Source organism: Hemicordylus capensis, chromosome 8 (genome assembly GCF_027244095.1).
Source record: "Hemicordylus capensis ecotype Gifberg chromosome 8, rHemCap1.1.pri, whole genome shotgun sequence".
Classification (NCBI taxonomy): domain Eukaryota; kingdom Metazoa; phylum Chordata; class Lepidosauria; order Squamata; family Cordylidae; genus Hemicordylus; species Hemicordylus capensis.
In genome coordinates, this window is record NC_069664.1 from 18,006,617 (window position 1) to 18,031,657 (window position 25,041).

General features: G+C 47.2%; 2 protein-coding genes across 8 annotated transcripts in view; one reads left to right on the plus strand and one right to left on the minus strand.

Moving 5' to 3' along the window:
• The first annotated feature begins 797 nt into the window (after positions 1-797).
• On the plus strand, positions 798-18,307 carry CAPG (capping actin protein, gelsolin like). Of its 5 annotated transcripts, none has more exons than XM_053269050.1 (11): positions 798-863; positions 1,941-2,077; positions 6,767-6,804; positions 8,472-8,644; positions 9,409-9,563; positions 11,193-11,360; positions 13,118-13,267; positions 13,785-13,877; positions 15,635-15,767; positions 16,754-16,842; positions 18,139-18,307. In XM_053269050.1, the coding sequence occupies exons 3-11, from the start codon at positions 6,782-6,784 to the stop codon at positions 18,202-18,204; spliced, it is 1,050 nt and encodes a 349-aa protein (XP_053125025.1). In that variant the 5' UTR covers positions 798-863; positions 1,941-2,077; positions 6,767-6,781; the 3' UTR covers positions 18,205-18,307. The 5 variants fall into 5 exon arrangements, with proteins under 5 accessions (XP_053125025.1, XP_053125024.1, XP_053125026.1 ...); XM_053269049.1 differs by having other exon boundaries at positions 6,770-6,804; XM_053269051.1 differs by having other exon boundaries at positions 1,941-2,065.
• LOC128333529 (matrix metalloproteinase-17-like) overlaps positions 11,599-25,041 on the minus strand; it is a 35,613-nt gene continuing 22,170 nt past the window's right edge. For 2 of the 3 annotated variants that reach the window (XM_053269043.1, XM_053269042.1), the window contains exons 9-11: positions 24,835-24,987; positions 23,387-23,644; positions 11,599-21,740 (exon numbers count right to left, since the gene is read on the minus strand). In XM_053269043.1, the coding sequence (XP_053125018.1) occupies positions 21,442-21,740; positions 23,387-23,644; positions 24,835-24,987 (710 nt within the window). In that variant the 3' untranslated portion in view covers positions 11,599-21,441. The remainder of the gene's footprint in view (positions 21,741-23,386; positions 23,645-24,834; positions 24,988-25,041) is intronic. The other variant, XR_008310959.1, reaches the window with a different exon arrangement.

The window sequence follows — 25,041 nt, forward strand, 5'->3', positions numbered from 1 at the left end:
GCACTGAAGATAACAAGTTTGGGCCCCAAGCCCAGGTTTGGGCTCCAAGCTCTTGGCCTTCTAGCAACCAAGCGAGCATTTTAGGAATGTCTCTCAGCATTCTAGCAACCAAGCATTTTGCACACCAGCTGGTACATATGATGGAAAAGGTGGTTTTCTGTTATTAAGCAGATACTGTTGGAGGCTATGCAGAAAGTGGGGAGCATATTCTGTTAGGTTGGGGATTAGTCTGGATTCTCCAGGAATGGGCATCAGTCTCCATATCCAGAGACAGTATAGCACTGAATACTGGTTGCTGGGAGTATGGAAGGCTCTTGCTGGCATGCCGTGCTTGTGGGCTTACCAGAGACATCTGGTGGGCCACAATGAAAACCAGGATGGACTTCAGGTCTGATCCAGCAGGCCTCTTCTTATCTTCTTATGGACTGATTCAGGCTAGTTCGTGGTGTTTTGGCTGCCATGTTGGTGTGAGCAGCATGGTGTGGATAGGCTTAGACCACAAAAGCTGGTACGGGCAGCTCCAGGGTGATTGGCAAACCCCTCTAGGGGTAAGGTTCTCCATCTTGGGCCCCCAGATGTTGTTGGACTATGGCTTCTGTAGCAGGGGGATGATGGTAGTTGTAGTCCACCTATATCTGGGGGTCCAAGCTTGGAAACCCCTGCTCCAGGGGAAACACAATTCTGAGGCTATCGCAGATCTTTGGGACAATTATACCACCGCCCTGCCTTTTCTCTCGTTCCGTACAATTGAATTGATGGAAAGGTCTTTGCTTTGGCACAGAAAAAGGAAGCTGCAATCAGGACATTCATGAGAAGGAAATACAACCCCACCTCCCAAAGGCCACATTCAACAGCATACAAAGGTAAACATTAGTTATAACTTAGGGCAGCCAAACAACTTCTGACAGCCCTGCATATACAAGGTTTCTGCTCTGACCATCCCAGAAACTAAAAGGACAAAATAAGATGCTTCCTATTGAATTGGTTTGTAAGTGCATTGTGTGAACAGTCACTAAGTCAATATGTATTACCTAAGGAAGGATCACTGGGATCCTTTTAGCCAGAATCTCTGCAAACATCTCCAAGTCAAAGTTGTGATCTATAGTTGCTGCGCTAGGCATGTGTGTGATGCACTGAAATTCCACAGCCCTTACCTGAAAGAGCTGTAACATGAGCTGATTGCGTTTCTACCCCCAGGCCTTTTGGTTTTGTAAGTGGAGATGTCCCTCTCGTCTCTCTCGCTTCCCTTCATAAAAATTGCAGGGTGTTTGTAACTTTTCTAATCCGGTGCTCTGCCTAGGAGGCAAAACCCGTTCTCTCCTTGAACAAACAGCAAGACTGTGCAACTATGCGCACGTTTGTTTGTTTGTTTAACATATTTGTATACTGCCCACTATCAAAGTCTCTGGGAGGTTAAAGCACATGGGCAGCACACTGATGTAGGAACATAGGAAGCTGCCATATAATGAGTCAAACCGTTGGTCCATCTAGCTCAGTATTGTCTACACAGACTGGCAGCGGCTTCTCCAAGGTTACAGGCAGGAGTCTCTTTCAGCCCGATCTTGGAGATGCTGCCAGGGAGGGAACTTGGAATCATGCAAGTGCTCTTCCCAGAGCAGCCCCATCCCTTAAGGGGAATATCTGACAGTGCTCACACATGTAGTCTCCCATTCAAATGCAAACCAGGGTGGAGCCTGCTTAGCCAAGGCGACATGCTTGCCAGCTCTGCTTGGAACTTGGAACCTTCTGCCGCTTCCATAGGGGCTTTACTCCTGCCAAATGATCCCGAATAGGGTCAAAGGGCAGCGGGGAAACAAGCAATGCCCATCAGCACACATGACTGGAGGAACTGAATGAGGGCAAATCAGAAGTGAAGTGAGTCACTCTTGCTTACCACAGCAGTCTCTCTCTCTCTCTCTTTTGTTTTCTTTCCCCTGCAGCCACAGAAGAAGTGAGGCAATGAACAGTCTGCACTCAGAGACTAGGAAGAGAGAGGGCGGCCACACCCAGGAAGTTTAATTTTACATTCTTGCTGTGAAAACTTTTGCTTTAACAGAGGCTGCAGGTGAGAAACGGGGTGAGTGAATATGTTCTGCTCCTTTGTGCAGCTCTCTTCTCCAAGCGGGGATAAAGTGTCGCCTTTGATTGAGGGCAGGCAGGTTGACGGGTGAAGAATCCATGAGTGTGCTGTTGCTCGGTAGTATTGCTTGCTTCTTCCCAGCTTCTACTGACCGTTCTGCTGCTGAATGCCAGAAATCTTTTCATCAGCTTAGCCTCCAAGTAGGTCTCTTGTTCAGTAAGTAAAGTAAAGTGTGCCGTCAAGTTGGAGCCGACTCCTGGCGCCCACAGAGCCCTGTGGTTTTCTTTGGTAGAATACAGGAAGGGTTTACCATTGCCCCCTCCCATACAGTATGAGATGATGATGCCTTTCAGCATCTTTCCTATATCGCTGCTGCCTGATATGGGAAACATGCCAGTGGGAATTCAAACCGACAACCTCTGGCTTACTAATCAAGTCATTTCCCCACTGCGTCATTAGGTAACAGGACCTATATTCTCACTGTACCAGATACGCAGGTGTGCAGGTACCTAAACCAAGTACAGGGGAAATGTGTGTGTGTGTCTGTCTGTCTGTGTGGTCCCCATATATGTTATGGAACATAAATGTGTATGCGTGTAAATATGTATGTACGTTTCCACATGTGTTCCCCTGTGTGTGTGTATTTCCCTACACCGAGAAGGAACATGGGAACACAGGAAGTCGAGTCAGATCCTTGGTCCAACTAGCTCAGTATTGTCTATACTGACTGGCAGTGGCTGTCCAAGGTTTTAGGCAGGAGTCTCTCCCTACCCTAACTGAGGATGCTGCCAGGGATTGAACCTGGGACCTTCTGCATGCAAGCAGATGCCCTACCTCTGAGCTATGTCCCATCCTCTAAGGGCGATATCTTTCAGCAGACAGCACTCACATGTAATCACCCATCCAAATGCAAACCAGGGCAGACCCTGCTTAGTGAAGGGGGACCATTCCGCTCTCCTCCCAAGAAGTGTCTACGTACCTGCTGTGTGTGTTCCTAAATTTGTGCCTAAACCACTTACCGTAGTTGTCTTACAGCTTTCTCCCTTTTATAGTCGATCAAGATATACATATTTGTGAAGTCTGGGTGTTATATAGTGGGGTTTTCCCACTTGGTGGTAGAGAGATCCGAGCTATCTGTAATTCTTTTGTATTCGATGTAGTTCCTCCTAGGAAGCAGTTCCTCCTAGGTGAAGGGAAGTGAGGGGGGAGAGAGTCTAGGTTGCTGCGTGTAAGGGAACAGTGGTGCACAGAAAAGTGGCTGTGCCTGAGGACAACACATGGAATCTTCCACTGACTTCAGCCTCTATCCCAGCCGTGCTGACTTGCTTAACAATACAGGACAGCACGGAGTATAACTGCTCCGGTCCCCTCCCTGAATCATCGCCCTCTGCAGTAGGCTGGCATTTCCTCCATCAGTGTGGAAACCCATGACATGCCAGTAAGTCACACCCAACCTTTCTGAGCTAGAGAGCTCTGAAGACATCTGTTTCCTGGGCTGTCACATGACTGTTGGGCATCTTCGTAATGCCTGCATGCTTTGGAATGGCTGCAGTGTGGGATGACAGGCAGCATTTTTAAGAGCATGACTGCAGCATGCGACTGGATCTGAACAAGAAGCTTGTGAGTCCGTCATTGGTCACAGTGACCAATCAGATGCTTCTAGGAAGCTCACAAGAGGGCATAATGGGAATAGACCTCCCCTGCTGTTGCCCCTAGAGCTGGTCTTGTGGTAGCAAGCATGAATTGTCTCCTTTGCTAAGCAGGGTCTGGCCTGGTTTGCATTTGGATGGGAGACTACATGTGTGAGCACTGTAAGATATTCTCCTTAGGGGATGGGGCTGCTCTGGGAAGAGCATCTGCACACTTGCATGCAGAAGGTTCCAAGTTCCCGCCCTGGCGTCTCCAAGACAGAGCTCAGAGAGATTCCAGCCTGCAACCAGAGAAGCCACTCTGGTTCGTAGACAATACTGAGCTAGATGGACCAATGGTCTGGCTCAGTATATGGCAGCTTTCTATGTGCCTAGGTAAACTGCCTTGGGAAATGGAGGTTCCATATAGCCATCATGGCTAGTAGCCACAATGGCAGATCTCTCTTCAATGAATTTGTCTAGCCTTCTTTTAAAGGTGTCTAGCCAACTACATACATTAACCTACTACTACTACCACTACCACTACCACTGCTATGAATATTAGTATGTAGTCGTAACTGATAATATTCGTACGTAATAACTATGCAAATCTTAATTTGGTGCGGCTGTTCTGAATTGGTAGTGAGTCTTCCATAAGGCTTGAGATCTCTTGTATGAGGAAGGAGGAAAGGAAAAGAGGTGGGAACATCTTCCCTTTTGTAGAAGAGGAGAGGAGTCCTGGCACTGCCTATCACCTTGCATATCCTCAGAGGCAATGCCCTGTTCATTTTTTTCACACAGTGCTCCAGCCAAACCCCCAAGTGAAAATTCAATGCTAAATTAATGATTATTCTAATTAGCAATGTGTTGCATTATACTTATAAATGTATTAATAATGTTATCTGTGGTTTGATAATAACATTTTTAAAAAGAGAGAAGTCAGTACAGAGGAGCAACTGTGGGGAAAACCAGCATTTAATTGCTTCCGTCTTGCTTTCTGCCTCTGGCTTCCCCTTGCATTCTGTCCCGCAGACGACAGCTGATATCCTCCAGACACAAAAGCAAAACCAAGGAATGTGCATCCCTCCTCAGCATTCATTTGTTTGTAGCAAATAAATCATGCATAGTAGTACATGGTTATGTTTATCCTCACAACCACCCTGCAAAGTAGCCTGGGCTGAGAGATAAGTGACTTGGCCAGGAGTCACCCAGTGAGTTTAATAGCTGGACAGGGATTTGAACTCAGGTCTCCCTGGTCCTAGCCTAATAACTACACTATGCTGGTGAAAAGGACTTCAGTCCTTCCTGGGATATGACAGGAAATGAGGACCGAAAGTTGGGGTGGGCTATGACCATGGAGAGCTTTGAAGGGAAAGTCAAGGAAATTGTTCTGGGCACAAAATGGGATGATGAGGCAGTATTAGCATTGGGGAGGGATGTAACTCAGTGTTGGAGCATCTGCTTTGCAGGCAGATGGTCCCAGGTTCAGTCCCTGGCAGCATCTCCAGGGAGGGCTGGGAAAGACCCTTGTCTGAAACCCTTGTCTGAGAGCTGCTGCCAGCTAGTATAGCGAGTTAGATGGACGGATTATCTAACTTAAGGGTTCCCGATCTGTGGTACTCCTGATCTTGTTGAATTACAACTCCCATCAGCCCCCAGCTACAATTTATTACTTAATTATAACATACATAATTGTTCTGGGTGGATGGGTGGGTATGATTGCCTTTATTTGTCATGAGGGGGCTGTGTGCCCAGGGCCCAGATCTTTTAAGTGTTGGAGTTGCAGCTCCTGATGGCATCTAGGCATGTTCCAGATTACCCATGACAACAGTGGTAAAATGTCCTTAACGGTTTGGGCCCAGAATACCTGAGGGACCGCCTGCTCCCAAGGGTTGCGCCCGCTTGACGAGATCATCTGAGGGGGCTCTGCTCTGGCTGCTGACAATGAGGGAGGCTCAGTTGTCGTTCATACGGGACAGGGCCTTCTTTGTTGCTGCCCCCCAGACTCTGAAATGCTCTCCTGGTGGCTATTCCTTCCTCGGTCTCCATCACAGTTGTTAGAAAGTGTGTTAGATCTTGGCTTTTTACCCAGGCTTTTATATGATTGTCTCTACTGCTGCTTCTTTGTATTTTGTACAGTTTTTATGCTTGTATTTTAAATCTTTTTAGTCAGATTTGTTTTATATTTTAGCTTAATATTTTAATTGTGTCATTTTTATAGTCTTGTTTTTTATTTTTGTGTAAACCGCCTTGGGATTGTTTTAATGAAAGGCGCTATATAAATTTAACAATAAAATAAGTAAAATAAAATAAAATAAATGATTCGGCTTGATCGTACTCAGAACATAAATAAAGGGTTGAAGCGGTTCATTGTGCAAAGCCACCAGCAGGGGGAACAGTCTATTCTAGCTTGCGCAAAACTCCTACAACAGGGAAATACATTTTTTGTGGGTTTTTTGCAATGCCCGTGCAACGTTATAGGGCTGCAACGCAACAATAAAACCCAGAAGGCGGCATTGGCAATGTGAATGGCACCTTTGCTGACAGCGCAGAGACTGAGATGTCAAAACACAGGCAGTATGGAAGCACACTTGGAGGACACGTAGTGACACTGTTGTAGCGAGTAATCTGGAAAGCGCCCTAGTGCCAGCAACAGTATTGACCACTAGGGGCAGCAGGGGTAAAGAAAGTGAGCAAGGGAATTCCCTCTCTGACTATGCTTTCTCTACTCTACTGCCCCATTGTTAGACTGATAGTCTCAGGTTTCATTCTCTCACCTGGAGAGAGAGACTTCCTTCTTCTCCCTTCCCCCCTTCTTGTATGGCATGTAGGCCTTATCTATCTCCCTGATGGATTTCCTTAATAAAGTACTTTATTTAGAATTTTAACTCCGTGTCTCCGGACAATATTAATTGGCAGTGTTCTCCTTACTTGTACACTTCCGTTGCAGCAGGACTGGATAAGGGAATCTCCCCTCCAAGCTTTCTAACATTAAGCACCTAGCTACATATCTGGTTCTGCTCCTCCTTTGATAACCTTGAGCTCTTTTGTCTCCCAGCAGATCCCTGGAACCATGTATACACCTATCCCCAAAAGGTAATGAACTCTTTTCTTTCCCATCCTATCAAAACCCGGCGGCCACTTTTATTAGGCGGGGCTTTGCTTTGGTTGCTGGCAGTATTTCCAAAGGTGTTTTCAATGCCTTTGTAATTCAGATGTTTTATAGATATTGTAATATGTTTTATTGTAATGTTGATTAGCTGCTTTGAGCATTCAGTTCTGGACTTCAAAGCTGGGATATACACTGAATAAATAATAACGGCTGACATGATGTGCAGCCTCCCGCTCTGTAACATTCCGCCCTGCAGCTATGGCCGACTTATACTCAACCCTGACACTGTTCTGAACTTGCAGTTACACAGCAAGCGGCACTACTAGTTTTTCCCTAGCGCTGCAATGGGGAATGTGCAACCACTCATTCAGAACAGCATCAGGACTGCCTACAAGTCTGCAGAAGACCCAGGGTGTCGTGTTATCAAGATGGTAGGTTGTGCATCATGTCAGCCACTGATTTTTGCAACAGTAGCCCAGCTTTTCAGACGCATCAGCTGGAGCTCATATACATCTCAGTGAGCTCCGCTCCCAAGAGGGATGACTGCATGGAACTCACCAATTCACCATGTTTCTAGCAAGTGTGGAAGAGGCTCAGTGCAAATGATGCTGTGCATCATCACAGCTCTGCCAGACTCCCAGCTTTCAGCTGGACATAGCAGAGCGTCTTTCATACAGAGCCTTTTCCACCATTGCTAGAGGCACCAATGGAGTGATGAGTACTCTGTATGTAAGCCACTGTCTCCTTTGATTCCCCTCTGGGTTCATTTTATCAAAACAATCAAGATTCAAACCTTGGTCCCTAAGGTCTGTAATACTATGCTTATGATCTTGTGATCATGGCTCCTCTCCATATGAACAAGGACTTCCACCGGGTGCCCAGCCACACCCCACTGCTGCTGTCTCTCAGGGGTCATCCACAGGGCTTCACTATGGAAGATGAACCCCACCCTGACATTGTCTGCATTATCAGGAAGCAGGTGGGGGGTGGGTGGGACAGGCAAGTTTGATCTTGCCCTTGGTCTTGCTGGAGCAGGTGAATCTTGGATACTTAAGCCTCTGATTCATTTGTACACACTACATTTTAAAAAAATCTTGCCTCTCCTCCAAAGAGCTTACACGGCCACCCCACTGACCTTTTATACTCACAAGAACCCTCTGAGGTAGGCTAGGCTGAGATGTGGTGCTGGACCCAAGGCCACCTAGTAAGCTTTGTGGGGATTGGAATCAGGTCTAAGTCCAACACTCTGTCCACTGCACCACACTAGTGAGACCTCGCTCAAAAAATCTGCTAGTTCAGTGACTGTTTCCCAAATAAGTTGATTGCCATGAAAACAATATCGTTCCCCCAGCCTGCTTTCTCCCATCCACCTGGATTCACCTTATATCCCTTACCATCCCACCTTCTTGGATGTATTCCTTCTCTTTGGTTCCTTCATCCCTACCTGCATCTTACTGGCCTCGTTCACATAATCATTTGGATCTAGGTGTGAAGTCCGTAACCAGCATGAGCATGATTCTGTGAACCCATGCCAAGACAGGAATCTCTGATTCATCTCAGGAAACCAGCCATCAGTAATCTGGGCATGGGTTGCTCCAGTTTTATCTATCTTCCCTTCTAATAAATCTCCTCCTCCATTTCTGTCTGGTAGTGGTTCTCCCTTTGATGCTTCTGTCAAAAAGCCGGGCTTACACATCTGGCGTGTGGAGAAGATGAAGCCTGTGCCCATCCCAGAAAACATGAAAGGCATATTCTACTCTGGGGATTCTTACCTGATTCTTCACAATGGACCTGAGGAGCAATCTAGTGTGCACATCTGGATTGGTAAGCAATGCGTGGTCAGATCATGATGAAGCATCCATATGTGGAACCCAGCTGTGGGCTGATTCTATAAGAAGCACCCTCTGCTCTTCATTCACAACCTCTCTTTGGTCAAGCATATGCAGTGAAAAATGTGTGCTCGGATCTACAGTCGGCAGGACTGCTGCTATTTATGTACTAAGGAAAACACCCTTAAGACTTCATAGCCTGTGTATACTAGAATTTTAGGGGAACTCTCTTCCATATGGAAGATATGACATTTGGCCTTCCCTAGCACAATGACAAACACCAACATGAGCTTATGTTGGTTGATGGTTTCCATGCTTCCGCTGTCTATATTCTAGGGCAGGCCTGCTCAACTTTGGCCCCCCGACTGTTTTTGGACTATAACTCCAATAATCCCAAGTGACAGTGGCCAATAGCCAGGGATTATGGGAGCTGTCAACATCTGCAGGAGGGCCAAAGCTGAGCAGTCCTGTTTTAGGGTGTACCCAACTGAACTCACATGGCCGACTTTTGAAACCCTCTAGAAACCAGATCTCTCTTATGCAAAGTCTGCATATTTGCATATATTACATTGTTTTATATCATTTGTTCTACTTCTAATCAGATAATGGGTCAGGAGCGACACAGGCCTGCTCCATGGAAATGAGAACTGTCACTCAAGTAGTGACTTAATCAATAATTAAACAAATCACTAATGCTTAATGATTAAAAATCACTGTGATAATTCCCAGTAACAGCTTTTTCTCCTCCGTGACCTCCAGGCCAGAACTCTTCCCGGGATGAGCAAGGTGCTTGTGCTCTCCTTTCCACCCATTTCAACTCCTTCTTGCAAGAAAAACCCATCCAGTACCGGGAAGTACAGGGCAATGAGTCTGATGTGTTTATGGAGTATTTTCCCCATGGCATCAAATACCAGGTGAGAGAGGTGCTGGACATGCCCAGTTTTCAGGATGCAGCCCTGTTGCTTTGCTCGGAGTGCTATTATGAATAATTCAATAGGACTGTTCACACAACCATTAAAACTAGGGTAGGAGTTGGGTTGCCATGTTTTGCATGATTCTGAGAACCCATGCAAATCCTTCCAACTCAGGTTTCTCAAAGAAGGATAACCACGCTGTTGTACCTGGCTCTTAACCCAGGTATGAGGAGAGGAGAGCTCTCCAACCTTGTTTTTCTGGTCATGTGGATCCACTTACCTTTTCTACCCAGCCATCAGGACCTAGCAGGCATGCAAACCATAGAGAGCTGTGTCTACAAGGGTTGCCATCCATGGATGTACCACTCTGCAAAGCACTCTCTATGATACTGTAGCTGGAGCCACTTCAGCAGGCCTCCTGCTCCTTCACGGCCAATCAGAGGGCAGCTGCTGACATCACAAGACTTCCCAGTCTCCTGGCAGTGCAAAGCATGCTGGGAAGGCTAGCTAGGCCTTGGAGGACATTCCATGCTTGCAGCTCCCGATTTCAACAATGAATGCCTCACATGGCTTAATCATGTATTTCTTGGGGGTTTTGACCCAAACAGAAGTTCTGAGCATGTAGCACTACTGGGGAAGGAGCTCTCTAACCCTCCAACTTGACCCCAAATGTTCATGTGAACAGGCCTGTTATGTTTAATATGATATTGCCTTGGCACAAACCAACCCAGAAGGCTCCATCATAAACTCTTAGGTTTTAAACTACCTGATTGTAATTCACAGCCTGTTAGCATCTAGATTGTATGATTGTAGTGCATTCTATATAGGGTACCACTATTCAAGAGTCTCTGGAAATGATAGCTGGTGCAGAATGCAACTGTCAGAGCAGTCCCAGCACCAGGTTTGTAGGGCTCTTGGCTGAGTACTTTTGTGGGGACCAAGGATGGGGGGGCAGCCGCTATCCCACCCCCCAGCTCCTGCTATGTCAATGGATGGAGATGTGGAAGCATTGCTTTATGGGTAAAGATGGTGGCCATCAGCACAGTTGTTGTCCAAAGCCTATGTTCATGGCCATCTGAAGATGGTGACATTGTGCCCATTGGTGGCTCTGTTTCCCTTCATCCCCACTCCTCAAAGTCACTATATAACCTCTGCTGAGCAGACAAATCTTTAAAGTAGTGATTCTCTTATATTTAGCAGAAGGAGAGCAACTGGCCCTACCCAACCCCTGTGCAGCATCCCTTCAGTGGCTGTTGTTGGTGTCTACTTTATGTTTCCTTCTTAGAATGTGAGCCCTGTGGGGACAGGAAACCATCTTATTTATTTTTCTAGGGAAACATTTGTTGAAAAGCAGTATATAAGTAGTAGTAATCATCGCTTCCTCCTCCTCCTTGTGCTTCTTATCTCTGGGAGTCTCCCCCAGCTAGTGTTCCCTCTAACAGTTATTCCCAGATGTTGTTGACTACAACTCCCAGAATCCCCAGCCAAAGGCCATTGTTGCTGAGGGTGCTGGGAGTTGCAGTGAACAACATCTGGGAATCCCTGTTAGAGGGAACACTGCCCCCAACCCAACTGCACTATCTTGCCTACTTTGTTTTAGGTCTCAGCCAATGTTTCTGTCTTCCACAGGAAGGAGGCGTAGAATCCGCCTTTCACCAAACCCAGTCCAGCTCAAAGCCTATTCCCATCCGCAAACTCTACCAGGTGAAAGGGAAAAAGAACATCCGAGCCACTGAGAAGGAGATGAGCTGGTCTAGTTTCAACACCGGCGATTGCTTCATCCTGGATTTAGGGGAGGTGAGTCTGGAAGAGAGAAAACACGTGGGGAATAGAGGGGAAATGTGGGTGTCGGGCAGGAGATATGTCTGGCATGGTAGCGATGTGCACATATCTTGCTAGTGTTTGTACACATAGATGTGCATTCAGCAGAAGCTTTTCCAAAAGGTGATTGCACACAGTTTTGCTACACTGAGGCTGGTGGGGTGGGGGGAGTTCATACGAGGGAATCATTTACAACAACGTCAGGACGGCAACAGAAGGTTTACTTATTTATTTTATTTAACACATTTGTATACCACTCAAAATGCAAGTCTCTGGGTGGTTTACAACAAAACAATGAAAACAACAGATAAAAAGATTAAAACATTACAACAATTAAAATTTAGAACATTAAAACTATTAAAAACACAATTAAAATAATATCTAATTAAGCCTGGGACAAATGTGAACAAATGTGTCTTGACTGCCTTTTTAAAAGTTGTAAGAGATGGGGAGGCTCTTATTTCAGCAAGAAGTGTGTTCCAAAGCCTCAGGGCAGCAATGGAGAAGGCCCGTGCCATCCCTGAGTAGCCACCAGACGAGCCGGTGGCAACTGCAGACGAAACTCTCCAGATGACCTCAATGGGCGGTGTGGTTCATAGCGAAGAAGGCATTCTCTTAAAGACCCAGGGCCTAAGCTGTTTAGGGCTTTATAGGTTATAACCAAAACCTTGTATTTTGCCCAGAAACCTATCGGCAACCAGTGTAGATCTTTTAAGATAGGAGTGATATGGTCTCTCCAAGATGACCCAGAGACCAAACTGGCTGCCATATTCTGGACCAACTGCAATTTCTGGACTACGTACAAAGGCAGCCCCACATAGAGTGCATTGCAGTAGTCAAGTCTGTCATTGTTTGCCATTATTCAGGTTGACATTATTCAGCTTCGCACTTGATGATATGCAGTGATTGCACATTGTGTGTGTGTTCCAAAAGAGTAGCACTACTTAACTTTAGGCACTTCCTGCCACAGTAAAGCCGCCCGTCTGGGAAAGGTCTTCAACAAAACGGGGTAGCAAGAGATGTTTTGGGGAAAACAGAACAGTGTAAGGGTTAGAACTCCTGTTAGAAGGAAAATTCAGAATCGCACAATGGCACATGAGCATAATTTGTGTGCATAGCATGAGCTGCTATCGCACACATCTGCACACACATGATTTGCTGCGAAGAATCGCATTCCATAACATTTAGGAGCCTACACAGAGAGGAAGAAAGTTCTCAGAACTGGGAACTTGACTGCATGGATGCAGAAGAGTGTTGTATTCACTGGTGAGGACTCTGGGGAGCAGCAGTGGAGTTTGCGGGAAGTGGCTTTGGCAGGAGGAGGAGAAATGGGTATGCTTGATTAGAACCTGGGGTTCTAGAGCAGGGATTCTCAACATTGGGTCCCCATATGTTATTGGACTTCAACTCTCATAGTCCCCAACCACTGGGGCAGGGGATTATGGGGCTGAAGTCCAATAACATCTGAGGACCCTTCGTTGAGAACCTCTGTTCTTGAGGAGCCTGGGCTCATGGTGATCAGCCACCAACATAATACAATTTCCTGCATGGCTTTAATTGTTAAACTGCACAAACATTCTTTTAGAACTTGGTTGGGTCTTCTTTGCAATCTGCATGTTTTTTTATCCAAATGCATATTTTTAAAAGCCCTGCTGGAGGTGATGGATGGAGAAATGTGTGGCTGAACTGGAGCTTAGGAGCTGTGGTGGCCACCCTTTATCCTCTCCTTTCAGAGCATCTTTACTTGGTGTGGGGGGAAATCCAACATTCTGGAGCGCAACAAAGCCCGAGATTTAGCAACGGCGATCCGGGATAGTGAGAGGAAGGGGAAGGCCCGAGTGGAGATTGTGGCAGACGGCGAGGAGCCCGCAGAGATGATACAGGTAAGATCCTTGATGGGGAGGGAGAGGTTGGGGCATGATGGGTGTGGTGTTTTTGGTTAATCCATTCCTTGATCCAGGCCAGCTTTGGAATGGGGCTTGAGTTCCAGTCCTGCTGTAGAGGTGGGGCTAACATACAGCCAGCAGCAAGAGCACTGAAAAGCATTCTGCACTTGCCTCTCTGTACACAATAGCTATTTCATTAAACTATTAATATTCCTGATTGCCTTTGCGTACCACAAGTCTTCCCCTTGGGTTCTGCGATGGGTAGTATGCAAGTTCTCAGGTAGCACCATATTTGTCATCCGTGAACAGTGTAGTCCAGCCCCCAGGAAGCAGTGGCCGTGGGGCGGGGCTGTTGAGTGCCCAGAATCTAAATTGTCCTATCTACGCAAAAGAGGTTTCCAGCCAGTGCTGCCCACAAGAAGGCCAGTTGTAGCATGGAGCTGGGATTCTGAGGCCCGAGATTAATTGGCAGTAAGGAGCTATCAGCATTCAGCACACACTCTCATTTTTCTAGGTCTTGGGCCCTAAACCAGCTCTGAAAGAGGGCAGTCCAGAAGAGGATATCATGGCTGACCAGTCGAATGCAGCCGCAGCTGTACTATATAAGGTAAGGTAAGGCAAGGTGTGTTGTCGAGTTGGTGTTGACTCCTGGCGACCACAGTGCCTAATGGTTTTCTTTGGTAGAATACAGGAGGGCTTTACCATTGCCGCCTCCTGTTCAGTATGAGATGATGCCTTCCTAGATCACTGCTGTCTGATATAGTACCAGCGGGGATTCGAATGGACCACCTTCTACTTGTTAGTCAAGCATTTCCCCGCTGCGCCACTTAAGGTGGCTCTACTATATAAGGCAACACCCTATCAAAAGAAGAAAAAGATCAGATCCCCGCTGGCTCAGACCAAAAGCTCTCTCTGTTCCAGCATCCTGTTTGCAGAGGTGGCCAGCTAGATGTTGGGAGCTGAAGCAACAGGTATAAGGTATGCCTTGGTATAAGACTCTTGGTCCTTTTCGCTCAGCATGGTCTACACCAGGGGTTCCCAACCGGTGGCATTCCAGATCTTGCTGAACTACAACTCTCATCACCCCCAGCTACATTTTAGTAGTTCAGCAACATCTGGAGTACCACGGATGGGAAACCCCTGGTCTACACTGACTGGCGAGCAGCTCCCTGTGGTTTTAGGCTCAGGGGTCTTTCTCTCCCAGCACTATCTTGTCATGTCAGGGATTTCCTGCATGCCAAGCAGATGCTCTGCCACTGAGCTATGGTGGATGTTTCTGATGAATATATGAAGCAATCTTATACTGAGTCAGGCTCTTGCTCGGTCTAGCATTGTCTACACTGACTGGTAGCAGCTCTCTGTCTGTTTCAGACAAATATTAAATCCTGCCAGGGATTTAAACTGGGACCTTTTGCATGGTTAATATGTTGTACGAAGCACTTTTCTTATGTGCTTTGAGATTCTATTCTGAATCTACTGCCAGTTAATTCCATCCAATGAAATTAATTGCATCATCAGCTTCAACAGGTAGACCTCGATTATATCTGCCTCCCGAGTCATTATTTTCCCTGAGCTAAAACAAAACAAAACTCCACGAGGTTTTAGTTTTAGGTGCTCCTTTCTATACCCAAAATACAGTTGCACCAGAGATCTACATAAAGGCATCACAGTACTGGCATTTTAATTTTCTTTCTTTCATTAATTAATTCATTCATTCAATTTCTATACTGCCCTTCCAAAAATGGCTCAGGGCGGTTTACACAGATAATGCATAAATAAGATGGCTCCCTGTCCCCAAAGGGCTCACAATCTAAAAAGAAACAAGATAGACACCAGCAACAGTCACTGGAAGTACTGTGCTGGGGGTGGAGAGGGCCAGTTACTCTCCCCCTGCTAAATAAAGGGAATCACCACATTAAAAGGTACCTCTTCACCAAGTTAACAGGGGTAAGTTGTAGCCACACTGGACATTGCCAGCAGCGTCTACGGTGATTATCCTAGGATAACTGCTCTTGACTAACAAGCAGAAGGTTGCTGGTTCGATCTCTTTCTGCATAATTCCTAGCCCAGTATTTGCTGTTTTGACCATCCAGAACTGTTCTCCCTTGGTAGCATCCAGGCTTCAGTTAGTCATGACTATGTTATCTCATTGATTTCAGTGGTGCTTAGCCATGACTTAGGGAGGCTTCAAACGTCACATCAAATTTGAGGTTCAGCAGAACAGCTGGAACCCTGGGAATGCACAAGCACCCTACTTCCCCGTTGGGGAGCCTACGTTGAGCATGGGTGTGTCATGCGAACCTGACAATCCAGGTCTAAGAGACCTTCATTTCACGAGGGGGCCCATTTCTCTTTCCTTCTCAGGTCTCAGACATGACAGGTAAGATGAGCCTGACCAAGATTTCTGAGGCCAGCCCATTCCGCCAAGATCAGCTTATCACAGATGACTGTTTCATTCTGGACAATGGCCAGTGTGGAAAAATCTATGTTTGGAAAGGTAAACCTCTTCACCCCCTGCCAAGAAAACAACCTCACCTCCTGGCATGAGACCAAAGATGCAAAAAGAACATGCTACCACAAGCCTGCCAGGCGGGGAGCTTGGATAAGCAGAGAAGAGTGCTCCATTTCTGATTGATTAGTTCTTCCGCTGGGAACTGTATCTTGCTCTCCAGAAGCACAGCCTTCAGATTGGTCTTTCCCTGCCAGCACTGTTTGGTCTTTCCAATTCTGATTGGTCTTTCCCTGTCAGTTCTTATGACACTGCCAACGGTGTGTTTCTTAGACCTTGTTCTCATTGAGGTAGTAAACTTGTACTACTTCAGACTGCAGATGCAGATTCACATAACAAAATGCTCCTCCATGGAAATCAGTTCCCTCCACATAGAGAATTAGATGTCAGAAAGATGGGTTATAGACCAGATATGCTCTAAGAATATTAATTCACCTCCCTCCTTCCCAGAAATAATCAACTCGTGCCCATCCAGTTGGGCTTCCCTGTCTCCTCTGCTTGTGGCCAGGTAACTATGGTAATCCCATAGAACCTCAGTTAAAGCCTGTGTGACATCCCTGAGCCTCAGAAACGTACTCTCCTCCCTCCCATCCCCACACAAGAGTCAACTTCCTATCTAGGTTTAAATAAGCCAAGATTGGTCATGATGTCAAAACCCACCAAACCTGGTTTATTCTAACATACTTTCCTCAAACCACCTGAGATCAGTAACCAGGATTTGAAGTGAGTTACAGATCTCAGGTTATTTGAAGCAATTAAAATAAGCTGAGATTGCTGGGTTGAGTTGACTTGACCAATCCTGGCTTATTTTAATCAAGTTAGAAAGTAGATGTTCACGTCAAGATGGGAGGGAGGAGTATGTGTTCCCGCTGTTCAGGGACATCACATGGAGCCCGGCTTTAACTGGGGTTTCACGTGATGTCTGAACCAGCTCAAGATCTCCCTCTAACTTGTCCTTTTGCATCCCTGAGCAGGTCACAAAGCCAATGAACAGGAACAACGTGCAGCTCTGAAGGTGGCCGAGGACTTCATTGCCCGGATGAAGTATCCCCCAAACACACAGGTAAGTAAGCAGCGGTTTCACAGATAACTAGCCCAAATATTCAGACAACTCTGATAAAGGAAGATGATTTTTTAAATCGCTTTATTCATCTAATTTGAGAACTGCTGCAATATTCCTCTCCCCACCACAGTACAGGAGGACCTTGACATCTGCAGGGGTTCTGTTCCCAGCCGCAGCTGTGGATACCGAAATAACGAATATTGAGGCATTAGGGCAATGGCATCGTGGGGGTTAGCTTCCCAGTCAGCTCAAAATTTGCTAAAAATGGCTGAAAATAGGCCAAATTTCACGAGGAAATGCAGGGGGGAGGCTGCTTACCATGTTTTGCTGCTCCCTGAGTCATGCTGTGCCCCGGAATGCTCCCAAATCACCAAAAGTTGCTGTTTTCCTGTTCTTTTCTTGAACAGAACCATTTTGTGGCTCCAAGAAACAAAATGGCAGTTGGAAATTACCTCCGCAGTCATTTATGGCCACCCCCAACCCACGGATATGCGAGGTCAATGTATCCCCCCCTTCCCCCCACGTACGCTGAGGTCGGGTGTCTTTTACCAGACTGGGGATATGCAAATCCGTGGATGATAAATCTCTGCGGATAACGAGGTTCTCCTGTAATCATCTGTATTCTGAACTAAACAAATGCAAGTCCCTTAGCTTTTGCTCATAGGGATTGTACTCTAATTCCTCAATCATTTTCATTGCCTTTTTCGAATTTTATAGTTACCTTTTAGAGTTGGGGAATCAGAACAATATTCAATATTTCAAATGTGCCCATTCCACCTATTGTAACCCACCCAGAGACGTAAGTTTTGGGCGGTATAAAAATATGTTAAATAAATGTTAAATAAATACAGGCATTACGATACAGTCTATCTTATTTGTAGTCCTTTCCCCAACAATCTCTGGCATGGAATTAGCCTTTTTTCACAGGATGCCATACACTGGTCAGTGTTTCCATTGAGCTACCCACTACCCCAAGATCTCTCTCTTGGCTAGTCACTGTCATTTCAGACCTCAACAGTCTATAAAGTGAGGTTAGGATTTATTTATTTTTTTGACCCAAAGCGCATCACTTTTACTCTTAAGTGTATGCAACCTCATCTGCCATTTGTTCCAAAGAGTCCCTTCCAAGAGCTTTCAAGACCCCATGTCCTTTAGCACTCCTGAGAAGAGAGGAAAAATTTGGAACCAAGTATATCATAACGTAGGGCTTATGCCTTTTAGACACCCGCTGGTCTATCTCCAGATCAGTGGGGAAACTGGAGTTTGACATCTCACCTGCTTTTCTCTTGATTCCAGGTTGAAATATTGCCCCAAGGCCGCGAGAGTCCTCTCTTCAAACAATTCTTCATCAACTGGAAGTGAATTCTCCATCCTGAGTTAGCAATATGACATATTCATACCAGTGCCTTACCCTGCAGCAACTCTTATGCCTTATTAAACTGGAGCCGTTGTGTCTTCTCCAACATTCTTCTTTTGACTGATATTATGTTATCCACTTCCTTGCACTCCAGACACAAAGAAGAGGAGGAAGGGGCTGCTGCCCAGTGGTAGAGCACTTCCTGTTTTACAGAGGAGAACCAGACTGGCAAGGTGAGGCTGTAGCACCACGGACAGCTCAAGAGGTACAAGTGGCTCTGATTCCACTCATAGACAGACTGAGCTTTTAAATACCTCTGAGCTAAGACTACCCCCTCTGGGCTCAGTCTCCCTGACTGGAGAGCAGGAATCTTAAAGGGCCATGACCAATAACCTTCTGGCCTATCTTGGCACTCCTCCTTTCTACCTAAACCTGCTTAGCCTGTTGCTAGTGCTGGTGTGGAGACACTAGGAAGAATGAAGTGTAAAAGAGGCCAGTTCTTCAGGGGGCTCAGGCTCTGGGGATGCCATTTCTCATGGATCCAGTTCCAGGATTCCATCAGACTCTGATCTGGTGTTGGGGCCTGGAATTGAGTCTAGTTCTAGTCTCACCACCTCCTCAGGATCAGACTCAAAAGTCACTTCTCAGGGCAGAGATAATGGCAAGCACACACTTTGTGTACTGAAGGTCCTAGGTTCACTTCTGGGCCATCTCCAGTTAAAAAGGATCAGTTCACTGGCGATGGGGAGAAATTCTACTGCTATCAATTAGAATAGACAGTACTGAACTAAATGGGCCAATGGTCTGACCTTGTATAAAGCAGCACCGTGTGTTCATATGTTCAGAAAAGAATCCCTGCCTCTTCCAAGCTTGGGATGTTGTAAATAAGTAATTTGGACAAGCATGTCATGGTCTCAGCTCTCTCTTTCCACAGGCAAGAGATAACTGTGGTCCAGGAAACCAATCGCAGTTCTATGGAAGAGGGCTTTAACCACAGCATGCAGTGGTTTTGGGGGGAGAGGCAGGAGTCTCTCTCAGCCCTATCTTGATGATGCCGTGGAGGCAACTTGGAACCTTCTGCATGCAAGCAGGCAGGTGCTCTTCCCAGAGTGGCCCCAACCCCTAAAGGGAATATCTTACAGTGCTCACACATGGAGTCTCATTCAAATGCAAACCAGGGCAGACCTTGCTTAGCAAAGGGGACAATTCATGCTTGCTACCACAAGACCAGCTCTTCTCCCAGACTCCTATACCATGCTGCCCCTCAGCTGCAAAAAGGCTACCAGCATCCAGTGTTGCCGTGGGCCAAGGTGTCAACAGCCACCTTGAGCTGCTAGCCACCCAGCAGCCAAGTGCTTCCCACAAGACCACTGCCACCTCACAGCACCAGTGTTCCCTCTAACAGGGATTCCCAGATGTTGTTGACTACAATTCCCAGAAACCCCAGCTGCCATGGCTTTTGCTTGGGGATTCTGGGAGTTGTAGTCAACACCTGGGAATCGCTGTTAGAGGGAACACTACACAGCACCCTCACCAGGTCCCTCTTTGCCCCCACTGAGCACCCCTCAGTGAAAGAAATTGGTAATCTTCCAGTTAACTACTTCACAAACTGCATATCACATTAAGATCCCAAACTGGAAGGAAAGGATTGGCAAAGGAAAGCCAAAAGGCTCAAGACCCAGATGGTTCATTGACTGGAATCAGAGTGCATTTCTTCTTGTGTTCCTCTCTGCGGATGCTCAGCTGTTGTGGACATTGGAAGGGTGGGATATAGAGGCTCAGGCCCATGCACAGTCCTGCTCCAGCACACCTCCGGTTCTTTTCAACAGCAGGTGCACAGGAGAACCTTTGGATAGCACCATTTACATGAGTGAAACAAAATGCTTTCCCTCCCTTTGCGGTCTCCCTGCTAACTGAGCAAAGAGGCACCTTTTTAAAGTGGTGATTCTCTTCTATTTAGCAGGGGGAGAGCAACTGGCCCTATCCATCCCCAACACAGCATCCCTCCAGGGGCTGTTGCTGGTGTCTATCTTACGTTTCTTTTTAGATTTTGTGCCCTTTGGGGACAGGGAGCCATCTTTATTTATATATTTTTATTTCTCTGTGTAAACCACTTTGGGAACTTTTATTGAAAAGCAGTATATAAATATTTGTAGTAGTTCTCTCCGCGACCCGCCACCATGCTTCAATGGGCAACGGGGCTGCTCTGCTTGGCCTGTCACCCACATTCATTGAGGTATTGGGCTTTTAATCTTCCACCTTGAAAAACAGGTTTAATCATTCCCTACTGAAATGAAAGAAAGCACATAATTTAACACGTGTTTTCTGAATCTGCAAGATTTCCCCATGATGCCCATTTTGGGGCCTCTGCCCAGGTGGGCCCCTGGGCAGGTGAGCAGAAAAGCAAGCGGATTACCCAAGCAAGGGCATGCGCCTAGAGGGAGGAAAGTCCGCCTGCATTCGCAGACATTTGAAGCCGCCACTAAAATCTCTCTTAATAATAAAGGCTGGAATGGCTGTGGGTGGAGGGTGGATTGGCACTCCCTCCCTGAATCCGGAATCCTGCTCGAACAGCAAATCCCGCTGCCCTTCCCCTTCGTCACTGCTATTCTTCCAACAGAGCCTCTCTGGGCTTTAGGCTACAATGGCGCTCTGTCAGTAACCCAGACAGGCCCTGGCAGGAGCCTCTAAATCATCCCACAGCTGCGCCACTGACTCACGGGCGGGGGGGGGGACCACCAGAAGAGGCTGCTGCAGTGCTGGAGTGAGTGACTCACGGTTTCCCCTCAAAAGCCCCACGTTTGTTCCTGCTACCAGTCGCTCATACAGGAGCCTGGCAGTTCACACTGCCCTTGATGCTAAAAAGGACCCTTGATGCTAAAAAGGATTCTCCAACAGGACCGTTCCTTGAGGCGCTTTCAGACCTCAAAAGGATTCTCTTGCAGGACAGACCCTCGATGCACTTTCAGGCCCCCAAGGGATTCTCCGATCGGTCGGCAGAGGAGTGTCTATCCCAAGTTGCTACAAGCAAAACAATCTGGGAGTTCAATATGGGATGCCACATGTTGTGGGGCAACATACCGATCCCCTCTCATTGGTTCCCAAGGAGGCACTCCCATCACGCAGCCTCAATCGACCGTCCAGTTGTGCGCCATTTCACTGAGATGTTGCCCGAATCCTGCCACCAGGTGGCACAAGGGCCACCTGTAAAATGAGCCTCCGCAGAAGTTCCTTCCCCTCCCCTAGGCAAACCCCTGCAGGGCCAGGAGAGCAACCAGCAGGCCGTGGAGGGTGGGCCACGAGGCCGCTCGAAAGGCAGCACAGAAGCACACACAGCGCTCGACTTCCAGCTGGGGACCCCGCAAGTCTGGCCGGAGTCCAGATCCCGAGGCCGGGCTGGTAGGGATGCTCCGGGGAGGGTACAGTTCAGCCGTGCAATCCAGCCAGTCCTTGGCGATGGAGCGAGGGTAGCCAGCTTGTGGCTTGAGGTTCCGCTGGCTGTACTTCCAGTACTCCCTGCCCTTAAAGGCAAACAAGGTTCCTGCAAGAAGTCAAGAGAGCTGGAATCAGCACTAAACAGACACAGTACTCGGGAGGAGAGGAAGAGCGTGTCCACCGAAGTGAGAGCAGGCAGAATGGCTAGGCAGAGCAGGGAATGTTGCTAAGTTGGGAAGGTTGGGAAGTTGGTTAAAACCAGGCTTGAAATGATTAATTAGTGGGGATGGGGCTGCAGCTCAGTGGTGGAGCATCTGTTCAGCATGCAGGAGGACCCAGGTCTAGTCTTCGGTATCTCCAGGGAGAGCTGGGAAAGACTCCAGCCTGAAACCTTGAACAACTGCTGCCAGTCCAGAGCTAGGCGGACCAGCAGTCTGGCTTTGTACAAGGCAACTTCTATATGTATCAGGTTTAGGAGTTAGTACCTTAAGTGGCGCAGCAGGGAAATGCTTGACTTAAAAAGCAGAAGGTTGCCGGTTCAAATCCCCACTGGTACTATATCGGGCAGCAGCGATATAGGAAGATGTGGAAAGGCATCATCTCATACTACACAGGAGGAGGCAATGGTAAACTCCTCCTGTATTCTACCAAAAGACAACCACAGGGCTCTATGGGCACCAGGAGTCGAAATCGACTTGACGGCACACTTTATTACTAAAGGAAACATTGGGGGATGGTGCTGCTCTGGGAAGAGCATCTCCATGCAGGAGGTCCCACGTTCCCTCCCTGGCATCTCCAGATAGGCCTGGGAGAGATTCCTGCCTATAACCTTAGACAATACTGAGCTAGTCTGTGTAGACAAAACTGAGCTAGATGGACCAATGGTCTGACTCAGTGGAAGGCAGTTTCCTATGTACAATTAAGATGGTTAGCCATGGGAAAATGGTTTCAAGAGAGAAGGTCTACTTTCTAGTCTACTTTCTCTCCAACAGGCTAGTGCGCTTGGGCACAGGGGCGTAGCAAGGTTGGACAGTGGGTCCTGGGACAGAAAGTGAAAATGGGCACCTGCTCCCCGCAAACCTTTTCTTCAGAGTGATGCAAAGGGGATAGTGAAAAGCAAGCTGTGACCCAGCTCCCCTCCTTCAGGGGTCCAGGGACATCTCCCCGCCCCCGTCACCCACCACACCTTGTTGAACTGTAGTTACACCTCTGCTTGGGCAGTATATGGAAGGACATCTCCACACAGAGTCTTGTCCCCACCCACCCACCCTGGGCATGAGGACCCTTCTGCCTAATAGTTTTAGTAATCCACAAAGCAGAAGTGCATGCACCACTTGGGTGCCTCTATTTATTTTGCTCAAGCACCCAACTAGGAATCCAAGAAGCTCCTTTAAAGACATGGCTACGGCCAGTTTGACCCATGGGGGCTTTCTAAGATATGAGATAAGAACAGAACAGAAGAACAGCCCTGCTGGATCAGGCTGCACATTGAGTCGACACTTTCAACGAGATCTCCGTTCAGCCACAGAAGAACACAAATGCTCAGACATAGGGGCCACATCCTGACCGTCACAGTGCTGCTTAAAAAGGACAGGAGAGTTTGAGAGGTCTGAAGGCGTTTCACTGCTTGGCAGCAAAGCCAGTGTCTAGACACAGCTGCAGGCGACGTCAGAGGAATATAATTGTGGTGGGAAATCAGAAGGTCATGAAGGACAGACAGATAAACGTGATGCCAGGGAGACACACACTCACCATCGTTCTCACTCAGCACGGCATCTACGTTGGCGGGGAACTGCTCCCAGGGTGCTCTGTGGATGGGGAAACCTTCTTCCATGTGGCCAGTGGCTTCATCGTAGCACCAGTGGAGTTCTCCCTTGAAGAAATAGGTTTTCCTGTCTAGGGGCCCTGAGAAAGCGCCGTCGATGCCCCCTTGTGGCAGCCCAAAGTCTGTGACTGGGCGAGGGTAGCCCTCTTCCACACCGTTGTCCTTAAATACCCAGTAAAGAGGTCCTTGTGCAGAGAGAGGCAGAGAGAGAAGATCACCAGTTGCAATCGCTATGCATTACACAGAGGAGGGGCTTGTGTTATCCAGCAGAACCTGGTATGTCGGGATTTATCTTGCCGCTGCCATGTCATCTTACCGCTAATGAAGCTTAAGAACATCTGGCTGTGATAACGGCGAATGCTTCCCCATCTACGCCTTCCGCTGCTGTCTCCCCTGTATCGAATGTTAGCTTGTAAACCCCTCATAAGAACAGTGTTTAGAAGGTGCTACAAAACTCATTGCTGGTTTTGCTGCAACACAGCTACACCTCTGAATAAAGCAGGTAAAAGTTCATCTGCAATGAAGCTTCTGTCTGCAGAAGAAACAGTTTCTGTCTGCGGAGGCCTGTCTCGGTGCCTGCCTTTCATACGATGGGAACAGCGATTTATCAATTCTTCTATAAATGTGGCCAGGTTCTGTTTTGTTGCATCCAAACTTCGTAGAGCTTGTATCAGCAATTTGAATAATTTGTAAATTAGAATTGTATTATTTTAAATGTTAAACTGGTCTAAGGACCGTAATAAATTTACTTACAACAACACTCAATTCTAACTGAACAAGGAGGCACTTTTCATGTGACAGCTCTTATATATTTAAGCAGGGGGAGAACAACGTTTCTTATTCAGCCCAGCATAATCTCTCTTCCAGTGACAGTTTACTAGTGTCTCTCTCCCTCTCCCTCTCCATCTCTCTATGAGTCCCTTGGGACAGGGGACCATATTTTTGATGCTATGGAAATCACGTTATAAACTTGCTCCTTGAAGAGCAGTATATAAATATTCTTAGCTAATACATCAACAAGCAATGCCTATTTAATAACTTCCGTTGTAAGAGCTGGGAAGCCCACAACTGTAGTACAGTAACTATACAAGACTGGAACCCCCTCTCTCTCCCCCAATGTAAGTTGCTTTTTCTGTCTATCCTGCCTCTCCACCACATTGGTCCTTAAAAGGTGGCTAACAATTTCATCTAAAGACACTATAAAGCGCCAAAGCAAGCAACCCCCCGCCCCACACCGCCACCAAAAATAATAATAATAAACCTTCCCAAAGGGCATCTGGTTAGTCCTTGTGGGAAAGAGTGGATTTCACAGTGGAAACACTGTGGGATCAGAACCAGCAAGGGCCTTCTGTTCTGAAGCACAGGACTCTCTTACCACTGAAGAAGAGGATGCGATGGTCTGTGTGCCTCTCATAAACAGCATCGACCTTGTGGAGAGTGGAAGGGAGACCTCGCCAAAAGCCAGTGATCAGAGCTGGGCGCAGAGAGGTGAGGTGCCTTCCTTGGGTCAGGCGCCAGAAGTACTGACCTGCCACAGGTGGAAGAGAGAAAGGGTCATGAGATGATCCCACCTGACGTCTTG